General features: G+C 37.6%; 1 protein-coding gene across 1 annotated transcript; it reads right to left on the bottom strand.

Moving 5' to 3' along the window:
• Window positions 1–1,209: 1,209 nt before the first annotated feature.
• Window positions 1,210–3,077, bottom strand: PRR32 (proline rich 32). Its single transcript, XM_058536680.1, has 2 exons — window positions 3,033–3,077; window positions 1,210–2,204 (listed from the first exon to the last, which is right to left on the bottom strand). The coding sequence occupies exons 1-2, from the start codon at window positions 3,050–3,052 to the stop codon at window positions 1,328–1,330; spliced, it is 897 nt and encodes a 298-aa protein (XP_058392663.1). The 5' UTR covers window positions 3,053–3,077; the 3' UTR covers window positions 1,210–1,327.
• Window positions 3,078–23,242: the final 20,165 nt, after the last annotated feature.

Raw genomic sequence — 23,242 nt, 5'->3', positions numbered from 1 at the left:
CAGGGTGTTAGGGAAGAGAAAAGAGGGTTGAAAAAGAGCAGATTGTGTTGGTGGCACTTTCTTGTCATAGTGAATTTGTTATGGATTGCTGTAATTGTGAGTAAAGTCTTTCTGAGCGTTTATTGGAGCCACTTCCTTTGAGAAGGAAAACGTATCCTGTCCTGCTGTCACTTACCACACCTTTTGGCAACTCTCCAGAGATGGAGCACTGCCGTTGACACAACAACTTGATTTCTTGTCAAAATATCTTTTAACATCTGGCTCAGAAGATATTTTTGATGACTATAAGCATGCCCAACTCCTCTGTTCATTAAGGCTGAAAATTCAATAAGTGTTTGGTCCACTGGGACTAAGCCACCTCATAGTGAGCAGCTGTCAAATGATTTGCTGAATACTTCTGCTCAACCCACCACAGTGAAGTGATGAAATTGTACCAGCTTCAGGACATAGACAGAGTGAGCGGAATTTAAGCAAGCACTATACAGATGTTCCTTCTAAGCCTTGCACTACCACTTGTAAATTTAGAACAATCTATTATGAAACAAAAGGAGAAAAAGAAACTTCATGGATCCATGTGCCCTTTTTGTTCTGAGTATGTAGTAGCCCTTTGTTCAGATAATGGGTGAAGGGATCAGCCCCGTTTCACCTTCTCCCTGGACTTTTATTTAGCCAGCCCTATATATACTATGTACTTAGCAACAGTGAAATGTTGAGAGGCAAACACTAGTACATGTTTGAAACAATGGTCTAGAACTCTCCCATCTTCTCTGCCCCTTTTCTTTCCTGACGTTTCAGCCTGGTTCTGTCTCTAACTGGTTGCAAAATGTTGGCTCTGTTACTCTCACCTCAGTCTCATCTGGCTACTTTTACTGTTTGTTTGTGCATTTTTTCTATTATCTGGACTTCGGTTTACCTTTATGGACCTTATCTTAATTTACCCATCCTGCTCTGAGCAACCCCCATAGCCTTAGGTAGGTAGGAATCCCCCACCCTAGACTTGACCAAGTCTAGCAAGAACCCAAGGGCCGCTCCCCACAGTCACACAGCTGCAAGCCAGTTGTAGGGATTAAGCTACTTAGAAAACACTGGCACATTACTGTTTTAACTTCTTAAAGGTAGAAAACAAAATCCAAGGTTTAGACTCCAAGAGTGGCATTTTAAAAAATAATTCACAGTATTCAAACTTTAGAATCTTTATTGAATCTCCAAGTATGTAAGGCATGTTAGTGCTAAACAGAGTGTAAGAGGTAAGGGGTTTCAAAGTTAAAACATAAATGAAAAACTTTCACTTCTTTCCCCAACCCTTTTGTTTCCTCCTTTTTTGCCATCAGTTGTTCTCTCTGTTTGAGGATGCAGGAGCTGGCATGCCCCAGGAATGGAAATTGGCAAAATAAGAAGGCAGTGGAGGACCAAATATTGGGGGAGGAGCAAAAGCGATAGGCATAGCGAGGAATGGACTGAAACTTGGAGGTCGAGGAGGGATGAAGCAATGAGCACTAGCACAAGAAGGTAAACCTGGAGTACTGGAAGACAAGGGAATAGGCCTTGGCTGGTTCTCCACTGGGTGCTGCGGGCCTCCCAGTGGGAAAGAAACATGGGCCAGCCTTTCCTTGCTGGCCATTCTCTGCTTTCCTGGAGGCAGCTCCATCATTATCCCCGATCTAAGGGTGGGGATGTGTGGAGGTCCTCTTATTTGTGGGCCTCTGGATGGAAAGAGCCCTTGACCTCGTGGCAAGGCCACATATAACCTTGCATTACTGCCACCTCTCTCAATGCCCCCATTGCTGACCCTTGTCCCCCCTATCATCAGTGCAGAAACGCCGCCAGAGAATTCCTGGGACACATTAATAGAATCCTGTCCCCTCTGCCTCCCACCTGCCAGCCCCTCAGAGCTATTTACTTCTGCTGTTGCTAAGGACTCTTCCGCAACAGCAGGTGGTGGCCCATACTGGTGTTGGAGAGCTCTCGAACTGTTGACAGGAATGCAGGATCCTGTTCTCTCCAAGGGGCGCTCCAGTTGCTCTCCTGCCAGATGGTTCAGCACATTGAAGGGAGATCTCAGCGAGACGTGAGGGTGGCCCCAGGACTCGGCATCATCCTTCAGCGTGGAACTCGGACACTGGAGGAGCACATCGGGGTGCAGTTTCTGGTTCCCATGTTCATCTGCAGCTACTGCTATGGGTGAAGGGACGTGCCCTCCAAGGCTTGCAAAAACAGAAATGAATAAGTTAATAAAAATGGAAATAGAGTGACCAGAAAATATCTGAAATATGTGATTGATTGAACTCGCTGGAATACACCAGGGGAAAAGGGAGAGCCCTATCTCCTCCCACGTGTAGTCAGCAAGCACTTCTTCAGCCCACTTGCCCCTTAACAGGCGGCCTCTTTAGCACCCGCTTCGCTTCAGGTTTTCCCTTCATGGCTGACCTGTGACTCCACCCCATTTTCCATTTCCCCACCTTCTCAAGGAAGCGAGGAAGCCTTAAGGACCCAGATAGCTTCCTTAAACGCTGCAGTGTGCAGGCACGCCATAGGAAACACCAGTGCTTTCAGTTCCAGTAGGATCTATGATCCAATAAGTCCAGCTTTCAGATTCTGGAAGGAGTGTTCTGGAAAGTCTTGAGAGGGAAAACATTTGTTTTTTTCTCCACAGAAGTCGAAGAAAGGTTAGTCATGTTAACAAACACTCCAATTTGTTTCTCTTTATGAAGCGTCATTCAAGGTTTACACCATATTTTATTAAAATTTTCTTTCATTCAATCCATACCACACCATAGAATATGAATTTCCTCATGTTGAAGCCCCACTGTTTAGACTAAGGATTTGCAACTTTTATTTCAAAATTACATTTTAAAATCGCCATTTTTAAATCCAGTATTCTTAGTACCTGAGTTTATATCCTTCCAGTCTTGTCTGTGATTCTGTCCCGCACCACCTCCAACACACTAGCCCCTGTCCCGGTTACACAGGAAAACAATTCAAACTGCCTCTTGCCTTCAAAATTAAACACTTGTACTCAGTTTTGTACTTACACATTTTCAGTACAAGACATGGAGCTATTTGATCAGGAAAGTCTTCCAGAGGTGATGAAGAAAACCAGCTGAATGCCTACCCAGGCCAACTCAGTCTGAAGAAATGACCCCTGCTGCTGCCTTAGAGCAGCTTGGCAAGTGGAATGAAGCCAGGGACCAATTGCTTCTTTCTAGATTTGGAGTTCTCTTTCTGAGGTTACCAGTTGCTAGGGAAGGGAGGGAGAAAAGGAGGAGGGAGGGGGAGGGGATAAACCTGTGACACAGCTTTGAAGCTACATGTAAGATTCCTTTTTGCAGAGCAGAAGATGGATGGTAAAGGCATTTGCTACATTAACCCTGTTGCAGGCCAGTTGGAAAAACCAATCATTTCAAGAAGATTTTAGAAGAATCACGGAGAGATGGTCTTTGGTTAAGAGTTATTTCTGATGTTTTAGTTAGAAAAAGTAGCTGTCGAATCTCCTCTTGGAGTTTGGGAACACAAACTTTGAGAAGAGTACCATGCCTAAGCTTGTAATTTAAATTTCCAATATTGGGGACGCATACTGTTAACTTGGTGGGGATCAGAGGTTTGGGGGGTTAAATTGCTTTTTAATCTGCATCTCGCTTGTGAAGATGAAACAAAATAGTACTATAAAAAATCTCTCCAAGGATCATATTGGCTTTTATTTTTTAGCCCCTCAATTTGCAGTTCTTTCTTTCATCCTACCTGTTGGCTCTGTGTGAGTGTGTGTGTGTGTGCATGAATGCGTATATTTATATATTTCCTGTAATAGAGCTCTGGAAACTTCTCTACGAGTGGAATGGGAGAATAAAAGGCATAACAGGTATTATAAATTTACAAATATTAGTTCAGATTTTGCCTTTAACTTTTTTGCATAAGGCACTTTCTGTTCTTCCAGCCTAAATTTCATCCCTCTCCCCCACTTTAAACAAATATCCTTCCCCAGTTTTTATTTTCTGCCATTGATCTACAGATTAATTGCTCTGAAATTACAATGACCATCCCCTCATAGAAGGTTATTAATCGTGCTCTGGGATAAAGCCATAAACATGGCCCACTTCCTTAAGTTTACCTAAGATTTGTGTGGTACAGACTAGAACTTAAAGACTTTAAAATATATTTCTTTATTCCCAATATCAGAATATACTGTTATATTTCAGCAATAATATATGTATATTTCTTTTTTCTTAAGGAAATATAACAGATTCAAACACCATGTGTTTCAGTTTATAGATGTGTGGAATGTGTGTGTGTGCGCTCTTGTATGTGTGCAATGGGTAAGTGCAAGATACTTGAATGGTCACTGCTGGGAAGCAACACAATTCATGATAGAAATGACCTTTTGGGTCTCTAAGTGTACATCTTCCAGGCAGGGTGCCTTGTCTCTGTATGTACACTATAGTATTGAAGGTTGTTTTTTGTTTTTTTTTTTTAATCTCATTGAAAGATGAAAGCAGCATGTTTCCAACACTTCCGGAGGAATCTGTTCACTCGCCTAGCATGGCTCACTATTAAGAAATCTCTTGGTTCCCAAACTTCAGTTTCTATTTGTCTTCGGTTTATTCTTTCCTTGTCCTTATGTAAAAGAAAACTTATTAGCAATATAATTGTGGTGGAGCATTAAAGCTCTTTTAACACTTGTCATATCAGAGGGAAAAATGCAATTTGAGTTACTGCTTGCTAATATCTGGTAAGTCATATTTGCATAGTTTATGTTTGAGAAGTTGCATTTTTTTTTCTGAATAATGGCTAGGAAGCCCCAGGAAACCTTTTTACATCTATCAAACTATTGCAATTATTGGCTGTTTTTACCTAGAAATGCCTGTTTAGCAAAATATCATCTTAATTGGATTATGTGAGAGTGAAATGTAATATAGGCACCAAATAGCTGGGCACAGTGACAAAGTCAATGACACCCAAGAATTTTCCAAAACCATAATAGGTGTTATAAATTTACAGATACTAGCTCAGGTTTTGCCTTGCAACGTGTTTGCTTTCATGCAGACAGTGAATGTTTATTGAATGCCTACTGCATGCATTCACTATTTGGTTTAGTGTGGATTACACCAAAAAAATTAAATACGCCATCCATATTGACGTCAAGACATATTCAAACTTTCTGGGGAGACAAAATAACATCTATAGAAGAATGGCATAGAAAAGAATAGACATAGATCATTAGCTGCATGGTGGAAACTAAGACCGCAATGGAAATGCAGAAGAAAGAGCTATAGTTTTAGGTTAAAGTAGTTGTGAAATATTTCATGCCTGGTTGGGGCTTGAGTTGTGTTTTGAAGACTGGATACGATGTACATGGGAGGCATTCTATGTCAAGAATAGGTATGGAGGTAGGAATGAAGGGAAAATTTTGGAATTTTGCAGTTCAGTATTTTAATCCAAACTAGGGCTCATATTGGCAGAAATAGAGATATAAAGAGCCAATTGGACCCTCTAGAGACAGCAAGATCAGCCAGATAGTTAGTAAAGTTGTACTCATCAGGGAATATTTGAAGGCACTCAAACTTTATAGTTAAAGGTAAAACTAGAATCATCTCCAAACCTACCTTTTGACAAAAAGCTGTTAGGCTACCTCAATTTTCCACTAAGCTCTGAAAATGAAGTAATAAAGTGCATGCCTTTTTTGTTAGTTTGTTTGAGTTACTGCTTTGGGGAGGGAAAAATGGGTAATGGAAGTTGAGAATTTGCCAAAAAGTAGCTTAGTTGTGAAAGCAGCTAAGCTATAAATGCCTTTGATTACCCATGACCTCTTATTTCATGACAGCTCTAGAGATTACTCACGCATGTCCTCAAAAGGTTCTGAGAACTTTATTGAAATGCTAAGCGAGGATCATACAAGGATATATTTACGTTTTCACAGCAATTATTAATAAATTTGGGTGTACAGGCAAAATCACATTATTGTGGTTTTTTCAAAGAAATTTCATAGATGTGTAAGTGCAGGCAAAGTATCATTTAAAATACATCCTTTCTCTTTTGCTTAGAAAAAGAATCCGGGAGATAGAGACATAAAGATGACTTTCTCTTTTTCCATCAGGCTAATAAGGAGGTGATGAGGCAATTGTCAAGCTGATCTCTGGGGAGAGAGATGTCAAAAGATCCCATCCATTAACTCACTTTCAAAATGTAATGCAACTATGCCTGTGGAAAGCTCTGCAAGTTTAGGATGTCTAAAAGTACTTCTAGAAGATAGGCCAGATATTTTTAGGGGTCTGTTGCTATTTAATTCAGTGTATTAAAAAGCATGAGATTAATGAAAGCATGATATTATCCCAGAATGGGCCAGACAGCATTATTCAGTTGCACAAGTATAGGCAGTACTCCTGTCCTCTCTGCCACCAGCTGTCCTGCAAACACTGTGTGGTAAGTGATGAGGATGAACAGGTGAGACTGTGGTTATTTCACCACCAGTACTGGTAAAAGCAACTAACAATATATGCCTCATTGTTGGACCTATTTGTATGAACTTAAATAGACTATTATTGCTTTTCTCAAGTTCTTTGCTCCAGATTTTTAAAAATTTATTTGTTTTAAATCAGGTAATTTATGGCAATTTCTCAAAAACATGTTATTTCCTTGTATAAATCAGAGGCTATCATAAGTTCCTTCAACATATATCACAATTTTTTCTTGGTCTCCTGAGAATCAGAACTGGAAATTACATAGCAGTGGGGCAAGCCAGATGAGAACAAAGGAAGAAGGAAAAGGAAACCAAGACTTTTTTTACCACTTACTCTGTACCAGACATTTAATATATTTTGTCTCATTTAATATTCACAGCAAACCTTTAAGGCAGTACTATTATTATACCTATTATATAGATGAGGATAAAGAGAGTTGGAGAAGTTAAGTAGTTTTTTCCAAGGTCCTACAGCTAGTAAATGGCAGACAATATTCAGACACAGCCAATCTGACACCAAAACCCGTATTTCTTCCATCTAATCATGGCTTCCTGACTATAGTTCCTGGGTGAATCAGATAGGTGGCTCAGATCAAAACATGTGTACCACATCTGAGTTTAGTTATTTAATGCATGGATTCACTGACACTCATCCTAAGGTAGTTCTGCAATGAAGAAATCATCCAAGCTACAATGCATCCCAGAAAGTCTGCCTATGCACTGATGCAACAAGTGAAGATTAGGCATTTGGTGGTATTACAGTAAGATGGTGAGAACTGAAAATCCTGTTATGGAGCAACTTGGGTTGGTGACACAGAAAAGAAATTAACTATAGGACATCACTGGGTGACCATTGCTAATGAACTAATTTTAGTATGTGACTAGTATTACCAATATTAAGATTAAATTAATGTTGAACTCTTGAGCTACAGATATAGGGTTCCTCACATGACTTCCATGGCTCTAAGATGAGACTGAGCCTAAAATCATTGTTAGGTCATTCATCTCCCAGTATTGGAGCAACTGGGAGAACATCGAGTTAATTGTGTGTGTGTGTGTGTCTGTGTGTATCTGTGTGTGGATGGGTGGGTGGGTGTGCTGGAGGAGAGTTGAGTTGTCCAAGTGAGTTATTAATGCAAACTCTGGAGAATACCTTTCTGAATTATGGAAATGTATTAATTAAAAAATAAAAGTAATATATTTTATGTTCATATTAGTATATATTATAAATTAAGGTACAAACATGGACTAATGAGTAAAAAGAGGAAAGTTACATTATTTACAGTAGCCCATTAGACCATAAGTTTATAATGATGTCGTATATATGTAAATATATATATATGTACATTCTCCATGTCAGAATTAATTGCTGGGCAAAGGAGTTGAAGGCATATTTAATTTCTTGAACACTTTTAGTTTGAAAAACAAAAACTGTTTTAGATTAGTTTGTTCTTGCTTATAATTAAGACATTGTAAATTCATGTTGAAAACATTTTACCAAACTTTATTAAAAATAAATCCTATGTGCCAAGTTGTCAAGAGCTTTGTTTCTGGAATCAGAGGAGCACAGACCTGGGTTCAAATTTCAGCTTTACTACTTCCTAGCTTTGTGACTTTCAGCAGGTTTCTTAACTTCTCTGAATTTCATTCTCTTCATTTGTAAAGTGTGATTATGGAGAGAATTATATTAAATCATGTGTGAAAAGTGACTCGTACTAAGTGATTAAAATATAATCCCTTTCCTTGTACATATTAGACTCAGTTTTCTTATATGTAAAATGGGGATGGTGATAACCCTCTTACCTATCTCAGGGCTGTTGAGAAAACTAAGTGTGATAATTATGTGAAATTGCTTTGCAATCTATAAATAACTTTACATATATTAGGCTAATATAACTATGGGTGATATTTCAGGGGCAAGATGACTTTTGGGCACATTTTAAATAGCACTGTGTAGGTGGCCACCTATTGTCCTATACCTAAGGCCTGTTTTTCACTTCCTGAATCATTAAAGTGGGGAGGATTAGCCACACTATTTAAAAAACCCTATGGTGTAAAATACTTTAAACTTTTCAATTGGTGCTACATAAATCTCACCCATTGTGGTATTTAATGCACTAGCTGTGTTAGAATAAAAAGCCTGCATTTTTGTATTTGACTATATATTTAATTAGGCTTCAGAACCTTGTGTTGCACAACAGGAATCATTGAAAGTCCCTGGGATGATTAGCATAAAAAGCCTGGAAAAAAAAAAAGATTGCTTGGTTTCCTAATAGTGAAGGTTTGATTGATTGATTCTCTGAATGATTTGTTACTTTAGAGAAAAAAATAGTTTTTCCCACTCTAGTCACACTCCCCACAAGTGATCACCTTCCTCAAGTGGTGAAATAAATAGCTTGCTGGAGAAAGTGTAACACTTTTATAGACTGACTATAATTCAGGGTGTAGGAAAATTTGCTGATGAAACTCAAAATTAAAATGATAATGAAGCCAATCCAGAGAGACCATTCTTAATTCTTGTCTGAGTTATGCTCTATGCCTATGTTGCATACAGTGTTTGTTCAAAGATCCTGGAGAGTCACAAGTGCTGTGGAGTCATCTATTTGCCTTTATTTTTGAAAATTTTAGATCTTCCACTTCTAGTTTTTAGAGTAATTAATTGGTATGTGTGTTTATTTAGGGGAAGAGTTCATCAGAAGAAAAGATCAGACTGTGGAGGGCCAGGCAATGGGAAAGTGCCTCTTAGAAGATTACTAGAAGATAGTGGAGGAATCTTACTCAGGTATGAAAGTCTCAATGACCCTATAGTAATATCCAAATCAAAGTGATGAACCGTTCCAGAGGCACTGGGTCATTCTGCATATAACCAAACCAAAGCAAGTGGAGGTATGGGCTATTACACTATTTCAGGTGATCTATACAACCGTCTATGGTTCCCAAATTTTATCGAGTAATAGATTCACCTGGGGATCTTATTAAAATAGCAGATTCCTGGGTTCCACCTTCAAGATTCTGATTCAGTTGATCTGTAGTAGAGCCCAGTTATCTGCAGTTTCAATACTTATTGATTCTTATGGGGTGGTCTTCGGATCACAGTAGAGAAATACTGACTAGATGGTCTTATGGCCTTGAAGTCTAGCCTTCTGGGGATGAACCCAGCCTTCTAGTAGGCACTTTTATTCTCTAGGTCTAACCCATTGACTAGACACAGGAGCACTAGAACATAAAACCCTTTTTGACCATACCCCATGCCTCCAGTTCCTTTTTGTTCCATAAACCTCCAAATATCATGCTAAGTTTTGAACAGATGTGTTGAGTTTAGTTCATCTAGAGCAGTAATTCTGAAAGTGTGATCTGGGGAAAACTGGGGCTCCCAGGATTGTTTTGGAGATTCCACAAGGCCAAAATATTTTTATTATTATATGAAAACATTATTTGCTTTTATCACTTTCATTCTCTCATGAGTGAGTTTTCTAGAGGCTGCGTGACAACGTAGCTGCTTTAGTGGTTAATGGAGTATATGTTTGTATATTCTTGAGTTTTAAAATTTTCTCAGCTTTAATGTCTAATATGATAAGTATTGGTAGATATCACTCACCAAAACAAAAACTCTTTGGAGTCCTCAATAATTTTTAAGAGTGTAAAATGGTCCTAGACCAAAGAGTTTTAGAACTTAACGTCTTACTTAACCAAACATAGTTTTAAATGTGCATCAGTTAATGCAAATTGATGAAATTGCTCCCAAATCTCAAGGAAATCTCAAACCTCGTTAAAATATTCAGATTTCTATTTTTTTTTTTTTGGCTGCCTCTTATAAATCTTCAGGTTAGAAATGCACAGTAAAAGACAAGTCAGCAATTATTGACTTATTGAATGTCTCCTGTACTATCAATACTATGTAAACTACTATAAGTAAGATAAAGATATGTTCTGACCTGAGGAGCTTACATTCATTTGGAGAAAATAAAAATAAATCATATCAAAAAAATGTCTAATTATGGAATGGTTACATTATTTTCCTTAGAACTTAATCAATGCAAAGATGGGTGAGAGTTCAGCAATCTAATCACAGAAGGTCTTTCGGAAGAGGTAGAACTGCAGGTCTACTTTGAAGGATGAACAAGATTTGAATAGAAAAAAAAAATGCTCTCAAATTAAATCTATTCCTAAAAACTACTACAGGTAGAATTTCAGGGGATATTTATTTTCATCCTTGTATCTTTCCATATTGTTTGATTTTTTTTTTACAAATAACATCATTTTAATAAACAATAACATTACTTAAAAAAAATTATCTCAGAGATCTAAAGTAATATCCAGACTATTTGGGCCTAAAAAAGCTGAAACACTTGCCTCAGGGTCTTATAAATTAAGAAGGAATTGTTTTTCCAGAGGAATTAATGCAGATAATTGTCATAGACCTTTTTTTCACCTTTGGCCTTTGGCTAGAGCCATATAGAAAATTGTTACCAAGGCCTGGCTTCAAAATCAGATTTTCCCTTTGTTTTCACTCTGTGTAGCCACCTTGTTTTTATATGCCTTTGGGCATTTTTTCTTTGGTTGTTCTCTTTCTTTTTTTTTTTTGCCTCTGTTTTATGTATTTTTAACTGGTCAGATTATTTCAGATTGAAACCCATGTGCTTTCAAGTGCTCTCTAGAGAGCTTCAGTGAATATTACGTATGGAATGTCCAGTTGCTGGATTGCTTACGCCCAGAGCTCTGTACGACTATTGGGAGCTTTTTCAACTGCTCCAGAGAAGGAATCAATGTCTTTTCTCTATTCTGTAACGACAATGGCTTGCAATTTGCTTTAAATTGCCTTCATGGTGACCCTTTGTATTATATCAGCAGTAAATGAAAACCATAGTTCCTGTTTTTGCTCAATTCATCAGACTTTATTTTTATAATGGAGAAAAAAATCACCTCTATTACTATATTTGGGTACTTTTAGGTCTGTTGCAAAGGTCGCCAAAAGACTGTCCCAAGGGTCTCTGACTACCCAGTTGAAAGAGTACCATTTCTATGTTTTTACTGTGCATTGTAATGCACAATTGTTTCCATAAGATTAAAATAACAACAACAATTTTGATTTTCTGCCCTCTCCACCCTGTCTGTCAAAGAAATTTTCACCATGATTTCACTGGACTTGAGGAAAGAGCAGGGAAAGAAGTTTTAATTATGCAAATATAAAAAATCATCAAAGGTGTGCATATCAGATTTGATGAAAGCGCAGACTGCTTTTCAATATTTACTGCTTGTCACCAAATTAAATTTCAGATTATATTTAGTAAGAGGATTACAACATTTAAACAAATAACTTTACACAGCAAAGCCTAATTATATTTGTTTAGTCTTGTGCTTTGGATCACTCACAGGAAAAAGATTTGGAACCGCCAATATAAAGTTCTCAGTATTCATTATATCACACACCCCATTATTTGCTAACAGAAGCTACATTTTAGATTCCACTACCTTCTAAACCCAACCTAAGATGTGATACGTCTGCAAAGTCATTTGTTTCTATGGCTTGGGTGGATTCATAGTTGATGCTACTCAACTTTCTGTTATAAAAAAATTACAGTACAAAATTAACTTAAAGATTTGTGGGAATGTAATGTGGTTTAAATATAAATTCATTTTATGGCAATTACCTGACAACATACTGGAATATACCACACTAATAGTCAAGAAGTTGCAATAAAAGAAAAATTGGTGCTATAGAGTCTTTAAAACTGAATGGTGCAAAGAGAACTTATTAAGCAAATGTGTCATTATATGTCACCTCTGTGAGCTTAATATGTGCATTGTTATAAGCACCAACATATTCTATATATTTGTCAGATATTTAAAGGGTACAAATCTTAGGTTCAGTACCTCACCATTGTTTGGTTTTTGGTTAGGTGTATATAAAAAGATTTTACACATGTTTTATCTAAACTTTAGAACTCAGAAGCAGTGATGTGAAACAAAAATTTACAAACATCTAGTGTCTAGAAAGTTAAACGTACTAAAAGAGATTATGCTAAGATTATTATTGAACTAAACAATGAGCATCTTAAGAATTCTTCTAAGTGGAGGCAGCAACACCCCCACAGTTCTGCTGGAGCCTGGCCCCACTGCTTTGTGCAGGGATCATGTGATCATGTAGCCTGTTGAAACCCAGGAGATGGCTCCCCTTTTGAAAATCAGGAGGCAATCTTGATAATCTCTGAATCGAATTGCCTTTGGGTTCCTTCGTCCCTTGTCTTGAAGAATAGCACATATTGACAGCCGAGTAGCTCCATGGTCCCATCCTGTAAAATCTAAAGTCCAACAACGTTCCTTCATTCCTTTCTATCTCCTTCTCATTCAGTCCAAATTGGCTGTTTTCCTGCTACAGTGGCTGATTAAGTCTGCGGTTCACATCTATACTAATGTCCTTATTAAATGGTCACTTGGCCACACTCTTAGTGTTCTCTTCTGAACATGCTTTCTCATTTTTTTGCAATACGGTATAGGCTGAGAATTTTCCAAATTTTTAAGTTCTGCTCCCCTTTCAATTCACAATTCCATCTTTAAATCATATCTCTCTTCCCCCATTTCACTGAAAGCATTCAAGAGAAGCTAAGTTGCACCTTCAACATTTTGCTTAGGAATTTAATACAGGGATATTTCTGGTTTTATGATTCTAGAAGCAGAACCCAGAATTACTAGGGCTCAATATTAGATGGATTTAGGTATACTGCTCTCAAACTATGTTTGTCATAGGCCTGATAACTATCCCATTAAAGTCTTCTTTAACATAGTCTTTTTATATGGACTTTAGTTCTGTTTCCAGAATAGTAAAATGCTATGTTCTAAATGTTTGTGTCCCCTCCAAATTTATATGTTGAAGACCTAATGCCCAAAGTAATCGTATTAAGAGGTGGGGCCTTTCAGAGTTGATTAGGTCATGAGGGCTCTACCCTTGTGATTATTGCCCTTATAAGAGAGGCCCCAGAGAGCTAGCTCTTTCCTTCCACCATGTGAGAGCACAGCAAGAAGCTGGCTACAACCCAGAAGAGGATTTTCACCAGATCCCTACCATGCTGGCACCCTGATCTTGGACTTGCAGCCTCCAGAACTGTGAGTGATAAATTTGTGCTGTTTATAAGCCACACAGTCTGTGGTATTTTGTTATAGCTGCCCAAACAAAGACGGTAAATTGGTACCAAGAGTGGAGTACTGCTGTAAAAAATATCTAAAAATGTAGAAGCGGCTTTGGAACTGGGTAATGGAAACTCTTCCAGAGGCTGAAAGAGTTTTGAGGTGCATGCTTAAAAAAGCCTACATTGCCATGAAGGGACTGTTAAAAGCAGTTCTGATGAATGCTCAGAAGGAAAAAAGGAGAGATGTGGAGAAAGCCTCAATCTTCTTAGAGAATGCCTAAGTGGCTGTGAACAAAATGTTTGTAGGAATATGGACAGTAAAGGCCATTCTGATGAGATCTGAGGCAGAAATGAGGAACATGTTATTAGGAACTGGAGGAAAGGTGATCCTTTTATTAAGTTGCAAAGAACTTGGGTACATTGTATTCATGTCCTAGTGTTTTGTGGAAGGTAGAACATGTGAACCATAAAATTGGATATTTGGCTGAGGAAATACTTAAGCAAAATGTTGAAGGTGCAACTTAGCTTCTCTTGAATGCTTTCAGTGAAATGGGGGAAGAGAGATATGATTTAAAGATGGAATTGTGAATTGAAAGGGGAGCAGAACTTAAAAATTTGGAAAATTCTCAGCCTATACCGTATTGCAAAAAAATGAGAAAGCATGTTCAGAAGAGAACACTAAGAGTGTGGCCAAGTGACCATTTAATAAGGACATTAGTATAGATGTGAACCACAGACTTAATCAGCCACTGTAGCAGGAAAACAGCCAATTTGGACTGAATGAGAAGGAGATAGAAAGGAATGAAGGAACGTTGTTGGACTTTAGATTTTACAGGATGGGACCATGGAGCTACTCGGCTGTCAATATGTGCTATTCTTCAAGACAAGGGACGAAGGAACCCAAAGGCAATTCGATTCAGAGATTATCAAGATTGCCTCCTGATTTTCAAAAGGGGAGCCATCTCCTGGGTTTCAACAGGCTACATGATCACATGATCCCTGCACAAAGCAGTGGGGCCAGGCTCCAGCAGAACTGTGGGGGTGTTGCTGCCTCCACTTAGATTTGGAAGGATGGAGCCTTCTGGAACCAAGGAGGTACAACCCAGGCATAGGGCCTTTGCAAGGGCAATGCCCAGAAGAGCTGTGGGGGTGGGGCCACCCCACGACCCCAGACCAGTATAGCCACTGGTGTGCGACTCTAGCCTGGGAGAGCCACACGCACACAACTAGAACCCCTGAGAGCTGCCAAGTGGTCAGCATCCAGCAAAGCTGTGGGTGTGAGGAATGCCCTTGTGTATCCAGAAGACAGGACTTCCACCCTAGTGGGACCGGAAGGCAGGGAATCGAGCCAAAGAGAATTCTTTTTAAGCCTTGGGGTTTAGAGTTGTTTGCCCTTTTAGGTTTTGGACTTACCTTGGGCCTGTTATTCCTCTTTTCTTTCCTAATTCTCCCATTTGGAATTGGAATGTCTACCTTATGCCTGTACCACCATTGTATTTTGGAAGCATATAACTTGTTTGATGTCACATGTTCACAGTTGGAGATGAATTTGTCTCATAATGAATTGTACCTTGAGTCTGATCCATATCTGATTTAGGTAATGAGACTTAGAACTTAGACTTTTGAGTTGATCACATGGGAGAAGGTCATGAATTTGGGGGGGCCAGGGATGGAATACTGTGGTCTGAATGTTTGTGTCCTCCCAAATTCATATGTTGAAAACCTAATGCCTGAGATGATGGTATTAAGGAGTGGATTCTTTGGAAGGTGATTAGGTTATCATGAATGGGATTAGTACCCTTATAAAAGAAGCCCCAGAGAGCTTTTTCTTTCTACCTTGTGAAGACATAGTGAAATGTTGGCAGTCTGCAACTGGGAAGAAAGCCTTCCTCAGAACTCTGTCATACTTCGCACCCTGATCTTGGACTTATGGCCTCCAGAACTCTAAGAAATAAATGTTTGTTGTTTGTAAACTACATAGTCTGTGGTAGTTTGTTATAGCATCCTGAACGGACTAAAACAACATATATAAAATATGTCACTCAATTATCAAAAGAGAAAACACAAAGGGCTAATTAATATCACAGTCCTAGTTGTGTGAACATAGTCTTCCATCTTCCCCATAATCTTCTTGAATGCAACATTTGATGGACACATTCAAACCAAATACAGTACCTGGTAAATAATCTCTTGCCAATAGAACTCCTAATAGTCCACTCTGATGGATAGAACTTGATTCATGCCGGTAAGTTAACTCTAACTCTACAGCTATAGTCCTCTCTGAATGAACTCAGGCAGCAGATTAATACTTCTCTCACAATATGGAAAATCCTCTAGTCCCCACAAAATTAAAGTGTTAGTTTACTAGACATCCCACCAAAAATATGTCTGTGTGCTCCTTGACAAATTGCTTGCCTATTACTTTGGCTAATATCCTACATGAGAAACAGGCAGCTTAGAAAGGTTAATAAATTTTCCACCCCTCTTTCTTTTTACCTTGTTGCTTTTTTATTTCTGAGTATAAGTAATTTTACTGAGATCTAATTTACATACAATAAAATGTATCTTCAGGGTTCCATTTGATGTTTTGACAGCTGCATACGTCCATGTAATCGCCACCTAAAACATAACGCAGAGGAACATTTCCATCATCTCAGAAGACTCTTTCCTGTCCCTTTCCAGTCATTTCTCCCTCCACTCAGAAGCAGCTGCTTTCTGATTTTTATCACTATAGAATAGTTTTACCAGTTCTGAAATATTATTTAAATTTAATCACTTGGTATGCACTCACTTATGCCTGACTTCTTTATCTTTGAGACTTATCCAAGCTAGTGCTTATTTCAGTAGCTCATTCCTTTTTACTGCTGAATAGTATCTGATTGTATGAAAGTAGCACTATTTGTTTATTCATTCTCCTATTGATGGACCTTGGAGTTACTTTCAGTTTGGGGCTATTATTAATAAATATGTTATGAAGATTGTTGTACAAAGTCTGTGTATGTGTATGTTTTAATATAGACTTGAAACTGCTGCTAGATGAGAAGAAAGTATGACTCACATCATGTATAATGCCAACAATAATCAAAAAAATGTAGGATTACCTATCTTAATTTCAGACAAAGAAGACTTCAGAAAAAGAAAAATTATTAGGGATAAAGGGGGACTTGCATAATGATAAAGTGTCAATTTGCCAAAAACATAACAACCATTAATGTGTACACATCTAACAACAGAGCATCAAAATATATGAAGCAAAAACTCATAGAACTGCAAGATAAAATAGACAAATCCATTATTATATCTGGAGACTTCAGGAACACTCATTCAGTAATTGATAAATTAAGCAGAATATCACTAAGCATAAAGTTGATCTGAACAGCACTATCAATCAACTTGATCTTATTAATATTTATGGAATACTCCATATAAGAACAACAAAATAAACATTCATTTCAAGATCACAAGGAACATTCACCAAGATAGATCACATTCTGGGCCATAATATTCTCTTGAACTAATTTAAGAGACTATAAATAATACAAAGTTCTCAGAGTACAATAGAATTAAACCAGAAATTACTAACAGAAAGATAAAAGGAATATTGCCAAATATTTAGAAATTAAAAAACACATTAATTAAATGACACATGGGTCAAAGAATAAGTCTCAACACAAATTAAAATTAATTTGAACTAAATGAAAATACAACTTATCAAAACTTGTTGGATGCAGCAAAAGCAGTGCTTGGAGATAAATTTATAGCATTGAATGCATATATTAGAAAAGTAAAAAGATCTAAGATCAATAACCTCAGCTTTTACCTTAAGAGTCAAGAGAAATAAGAACAATGTAAGATTAAAGCAATCAGAAGGAAAGAAATCATAAAAATTAGAGCAGAAATCAATGAAATTGAAAGCAAGAAAACAATAGAAGAAATCCATGAAACTGAATGCTTGTTGTTTGGAATGATTGATATAATTGATAAACCTCTAACCTGGCTAACCAAGAAAAAAAAAAAAGAGAGAAGTAACAAAATAGGAATATCAGAAAGTAGAGTCATCACTACTACCTTAAAATGATAATAAAAAGTACTATGAACAACTCCATGCCCACAAGTTTTATAATGTGATGAAATTAAGCTCTTCTTTTGCAAAAGACACAAACTACCAATACTCACAAAGAAAAAAATAGATAACCTAAATAGGCATATATTTATAAAAAGTTGAATCAATAATTAATAAATTACCAAAACAGAAAGCCCCAGTTTCAATTTCACTGAGAAATTCTACCAAATATTATGAAAGAGATATTACCAATACCTTGGAACTGGAAGAGATAATACCTTCTATCTTCCTTAAGAAACATTTCCCAATTCACTTGATGTATGAGGCCATCATCACCCTATACCAAAACCAGATAAAGATGTAACATGAAGAAAATGTATAGACCACAATTTATCACAAACATAGATGCAAAAATCTTCAACAAACTATTAAGAAATTGAATCCAACAATGTATACAAATAATTTTACACAATGTCCAACTGGGATTTATTTGAGTTTTTCAAGTCTGTTTCAATATTTGAATATCAATCAATGTAATTCAACATGTCAACACACTTAAGAAGAAGAATCATGTAATCATACAATTGACACAGAGAAAGCATTTGACAAAATCAACATCCATTCTTGATGAAAAGTCTCAATATACTAAGAATAGAGAGGAACTTCCTTAATTTGATTTAAAAAAATCAACAAAAACCTTACAACTATCATTGTATTTAATGGTGAGAAACCGATCTCTTAATCCTAAAACTGGGAACAGAGCAAGTATGCCCTATCTCATCACTTCTATTCAACATTATACTGGAATTCCTAGCTAATACAATAAGACAAGACAAGAGCAAGTAAAAGGAATACATATCTGGAAGGAAGGAATAAACTGTCTTATTTTGCAGATGACATGAATACATATATAGAAAAACCCAAAGAATTGACAAAAAACTCCTGAAACTATATGTGAGTACAGCAAGGTCATGGGATACAAGGTCAAGACACAAAAGTCAATTGCTTTTTAGTTATTTTTGCAAAAATAATATGCCATTAATAAACTGCAATGTGAAAATTTTTAAAAATTACCATTTACAATAACACCACAAAAAAATGAAATGCTTGGGTATAAATCTAACAAGTATGTCCCAATCTATATGCCACAAACTACAGAACTCCAATGAAAGAAATCAAAGATCTAAATAAATGGAGATATACTCTGGTTTATGGATTGGAAGACTCAATACTGTTAAGAGGTCAATTCTTCTCAACTATGGATTCAAAACAATCTAAGTCCAAGTGTAGGCAAGCTATTTTTTATATGTCAATAATCTGATTCTAAAATTTATAGGGAAAGGCAAAAGACTTAGACTAACGAATACAATACTGAAGCAAAACAAATTTGACTGAGTCACACTAACCAATTGGAAAACTTCCTCTATAGTGACAGTAATCAGTCAGTACCAAGACAGCAACCAAAACAGCATGATATTGGCAAAAGAATAGACACATACATCAATGGATTAGAATAGAGAGCTGAGAAATAGACCTATACAAATAAAGTCAACTGATTTTTGACAAAGGACCAAAGGCAATTCAACAGAGAAAGGTTAGGTTAGGCTTTTTTTTCTTATTCTTTTATAAGATGGTCAGTCAGGTTTGGCCACGAGGAGACAGAGAAGAGGCTCAGAAAAAACACATAGTTTATTATACTCACAGATGCTAGAGATAGGAGGCACAGAACACCACACAGGGTCACATGGGAAAGACACCAGTGTGGTCAGGAAGCAGAAGATAGGAGCGAGAGAAAGGATTAGGCCATGACCTTTATTGGGGTTTTCACGGGAAAGGTAAAACAGGGCAAGGTAAACAGCATAAGATTTGCTAATTTGAATAATTTTGGTGGGCTTTGGGCTATAGGTTTGGTCCCTATTTGCCTAGTACCTGGCCCTGAGATGGTTGAGACAGAGGGGTACTACATCCTGGGGTGTACAGACCAGATAGAGAAGGTATATCACTTTGCTATCTCTAAGAACTGGCTAGACCAGGGAGGGGCAGTCTCTCCCCAACCTGAAAAGTATTTTTAAGATGTCAAAACATCATTATATACAGAAAATATACAATACACTTTTCAATAAGTTGTGCTGGAAATATTGGATATCCATAAGAATGAACCTAGAAACAGACCTACGTATTTCATAAATTTAAATCAAAATGGAACAAAGACTTAGGTATAAAAAAGCAAAACTATAAAACCCTGAGAAGAAAACATAGAAAGAAATGTAGATGAAACTGTGTGTAATGATGAGTTTTTAGATCCAATACCAGAAGCATGATCAAGAAAAATTGATAAATCAAACTTTATTAAAATTAACATCTTCTGATTTGCAAAAGACACTTTTAAGGGAAGGAAAAGACAAGCCACAGACTGGAAGAAAATATTTGGAAAACATGTCTGATAAAGGACTTGTATCAAAAATATATAAAGAACACTTAAAACTCAAAAATAAGAGAACAAACAACCCAATTAAAAATTGGGCAAATGATCTGAACAGACATCTCACCAAAGAAGATGTACAGATGACAAATAAACATAGGGAAAGATGCTCAAAATAATTTCTCATTAGATAATTTCAAATTATAGCAACAGTGTGATACTTCCACACCTACTAAAATGGCTAAAATTAAAAAAAAAAAATCTGATAACATCAAATGCCAGAAAGTGTGTAAAACAACAGAAACTCTCACTCACTGCTAGGTGGAAACACAAAATGGTACAGCCACTTTGGTGATAGTTTACAGTTTCTTACAAAGCTGAACATAGTCTTAGCATATTATCCAGTAATCGTATTCCTAGTTATTTACCCAACTGACTTGAAAACTTATGTCCACACAAAAACCTGCAAGTGAATGTTTGTAGAGCTTTATTCATAATCGCCAAAGTTGGAAGTAACCAAGATGTCCTTGGATGAATGGATAAACAAACTGTGGTACATCCAGACATTGGAATATTCAGCAATAAGAATAAATGAACTATTAAGCTATAAAAAGACATGAATGAAGTCTAAATGTATATTTCTAAGTTAAAGAAACCAATCTGAGAATGTTACATACTATATGATTCCCATTATCTGACATACAATAAAAGGCAGAACTATAGAGATAGTAAAAATCAGTGGTTACTAGAGGATTACAGGGCAGTGGGAGGGTTGAATAGGTGAAGCACAGGCCATTGTTGAAAATAGAAGAGCTATCGGATATGATACTCTTTTGTCAAAACACATTGAACTTCAAAGCACAAAGAGTTAATCTTAATGTATGCAAATTGAAAAAATCCTGTATGAGGTCAGGGAAATCCCAGGATGGAATGCAGAGTGTGACAAAACCAGCTAACTACATTACAAACATATGAAACAACCTCACTGAAGAAGGTGGGGGAATAAGTTGCAGACCTAAGTAATTGGGAAATGAGTGGAGTCTGTAAGACTAAATGCAAAAGGAGCTGTACAGAAACACTAAGCTCTAGTTGATAAAGTTCTTTCCCATGGTGGTATGAGTTAACAATTCTGACATTTTTATATACATACAGGGTAATTGAACAATTAAGTAAATAGATGGCAAATGGAAATTTACAGTTAAGCAAGGGAAGGAGGCCAGAATGACAGATGTGATAATAGATTAGTGCAGGAGACATTAGTATGAACTTACATTTAGCTTAATATAGATATAGATGGTTACATATAGAAATATTTTTAGATATTTGTATACACGTTGGTTACTATACACACATGTATTCCCTTGCTCTGTTGGCTGAGAGGGCCAAGAAACAACACCACCCCAATAGCAATGAGTACACATAGTATCCAGATCTTATTTTCTAATACCATTCTCCAGTAAGGGAACCAGGGCTCCTTGGAGATAAAGTTGAGTCGAGACTGGGATAGGACATGTATAAGATGAGACTGGAGCGTCTTATACTACTAGAAAGAAAGAAAGTGCCAAAAAGAAAAAAAAAGAAAAAGAAAAACCCACAATGATGGGTGTATGCCAAAGGAACATGTATTCACCTGAAAGAGTTCTCAATGGTCGAAGTTAGAACAATTTAAAACAACAAATTAATTAAAGCAGTATTGGATTATAACCCAAAGTGTAAATTAAATAACCATGAGTTCATGATGATATAAATAAAAGATTGAATAAATAAATAAAATGGAGACTGAAGACCAATCTTCTTTGCGTAAGAATTCCAAATATTTTATACAGTTACTCCACCCTCAGAGAGGGGGAATCATAAGTCCCCACTCATTAAGTGTGGGTTGAGCATAGTGACTTCCTTCTAAAGAGTACAGAGTGGAAAGGGGGAAAAAGTAGAGAAACCTGGACAGCACTACTTCAACCTAGGAATCAAGGTTTACATCAATAGAGGCAAGCCATGTTAATGGTATGTGCTCTTGATATGATGTCATGAAAATGGTACTTTACCTCTGTGTTCTTCCTACACAAGAAGTATACGTATTTCTTTTGGCTGCCTCAAACTATTTTAAAAAATCATCACAGCAATGACGTCAGCATCATGGCGGAGTGAGCTTTCCTGTGAACTCTTCCCCCGGCAAGATACAACAAAAGGAACAGTCACAGACCAACAACGGAATCCCAGACAGTGAAAAGCTAGAGCAGAAAGATCCACACTGCCGCACATCTGAGAGCAGAATGTGCTGGGCTCCGGGAGGAAGTGGGGAGAGGTAAGGAGAACTCCTCTCCCTCCCCATCAGATCAGCGATCCCAGTCTGCGGGCTCCCAGAGAGGGGGGAGAGGAGGCCATCGGCGGGGAAACCGTAACTCTTCGGACTCTCTCAGCCAGTGGGAAACTCCCTCAAAGAGGACTCAGAAGAGCCACAGGGCTACCATCAACATCTGAGCACCCCAGAGAGCAGATAAAGAGGGGCAAACGAGAAGCCTCCCATGTCAGGGAACCAGAGGGCAAAAGAGAGAGCTCCCCCCTCCCCGCAAACCAGACCCTGCAGCTCAACCGACCAGACCAGACCTAGCGATCCGCGGCAGACCAGACTGAGAGATCCGCGACAGACCAGACCAAGCGATCCGCGGAAAACCTGATCAAATGACCGGACCCATGGATCAGAGAGGGGGAAAAAAAAAAGAAAACTGTGGATCGCAGCAGAAAAACCGGGGCAGAGCGCAGGGGGCTTAGACTACACAGCCCTTTACCACCAGACAGTGGCGGCAGGTGGAAATTGCAACCAGAGATTTCCAGGATGAGGAAAAACAAAACCAACACAGGAACCACAATGCAAAAATATATGAAATCACCAGACCAGAAACAAAATGACAAGCATGCAGAAATCAACCCCGATGACACAGAAATCCATAAACTAAATGACAGAGATTTCAAAATAGCTATCATAAAAACACTCAATGAAATACGAGACAACACAGACAAACAATTCAATGAGATTAGGAGTTTCTTCACAAAAGAGATTGAAATCATAAAGAAAAACCAATCAGTGCTGATGGAGATGAAGAACACAATGGAGGAGATAAAGGAGAATCTGGAATCTCTAAAGAACAGAGCTGACAATATGGAGGAAAGAATTAGCA

Source organism: Diceros bicornis, chromosome X, assembly GCF_020826845.1.
Source record: "Diceros bicornis minor isolate mBicDic1 chromosome X, mDicBic1.mat.cur, whole genome shotgun sequence".
In the NCBI taxonomy this organism is placed as follows: domain Eukaryota; kingdom Metazoa; phylum Chordata; class Mammalia; order Perissodactyla; family Rhinocerotidae; genus Diceros; species Diceros bicornis.
The sequence above is the reverse complement of the archived record's forward strand: the minus strand, read 5'-3'. Positions and strand labels throughout refer to the sequence as shown.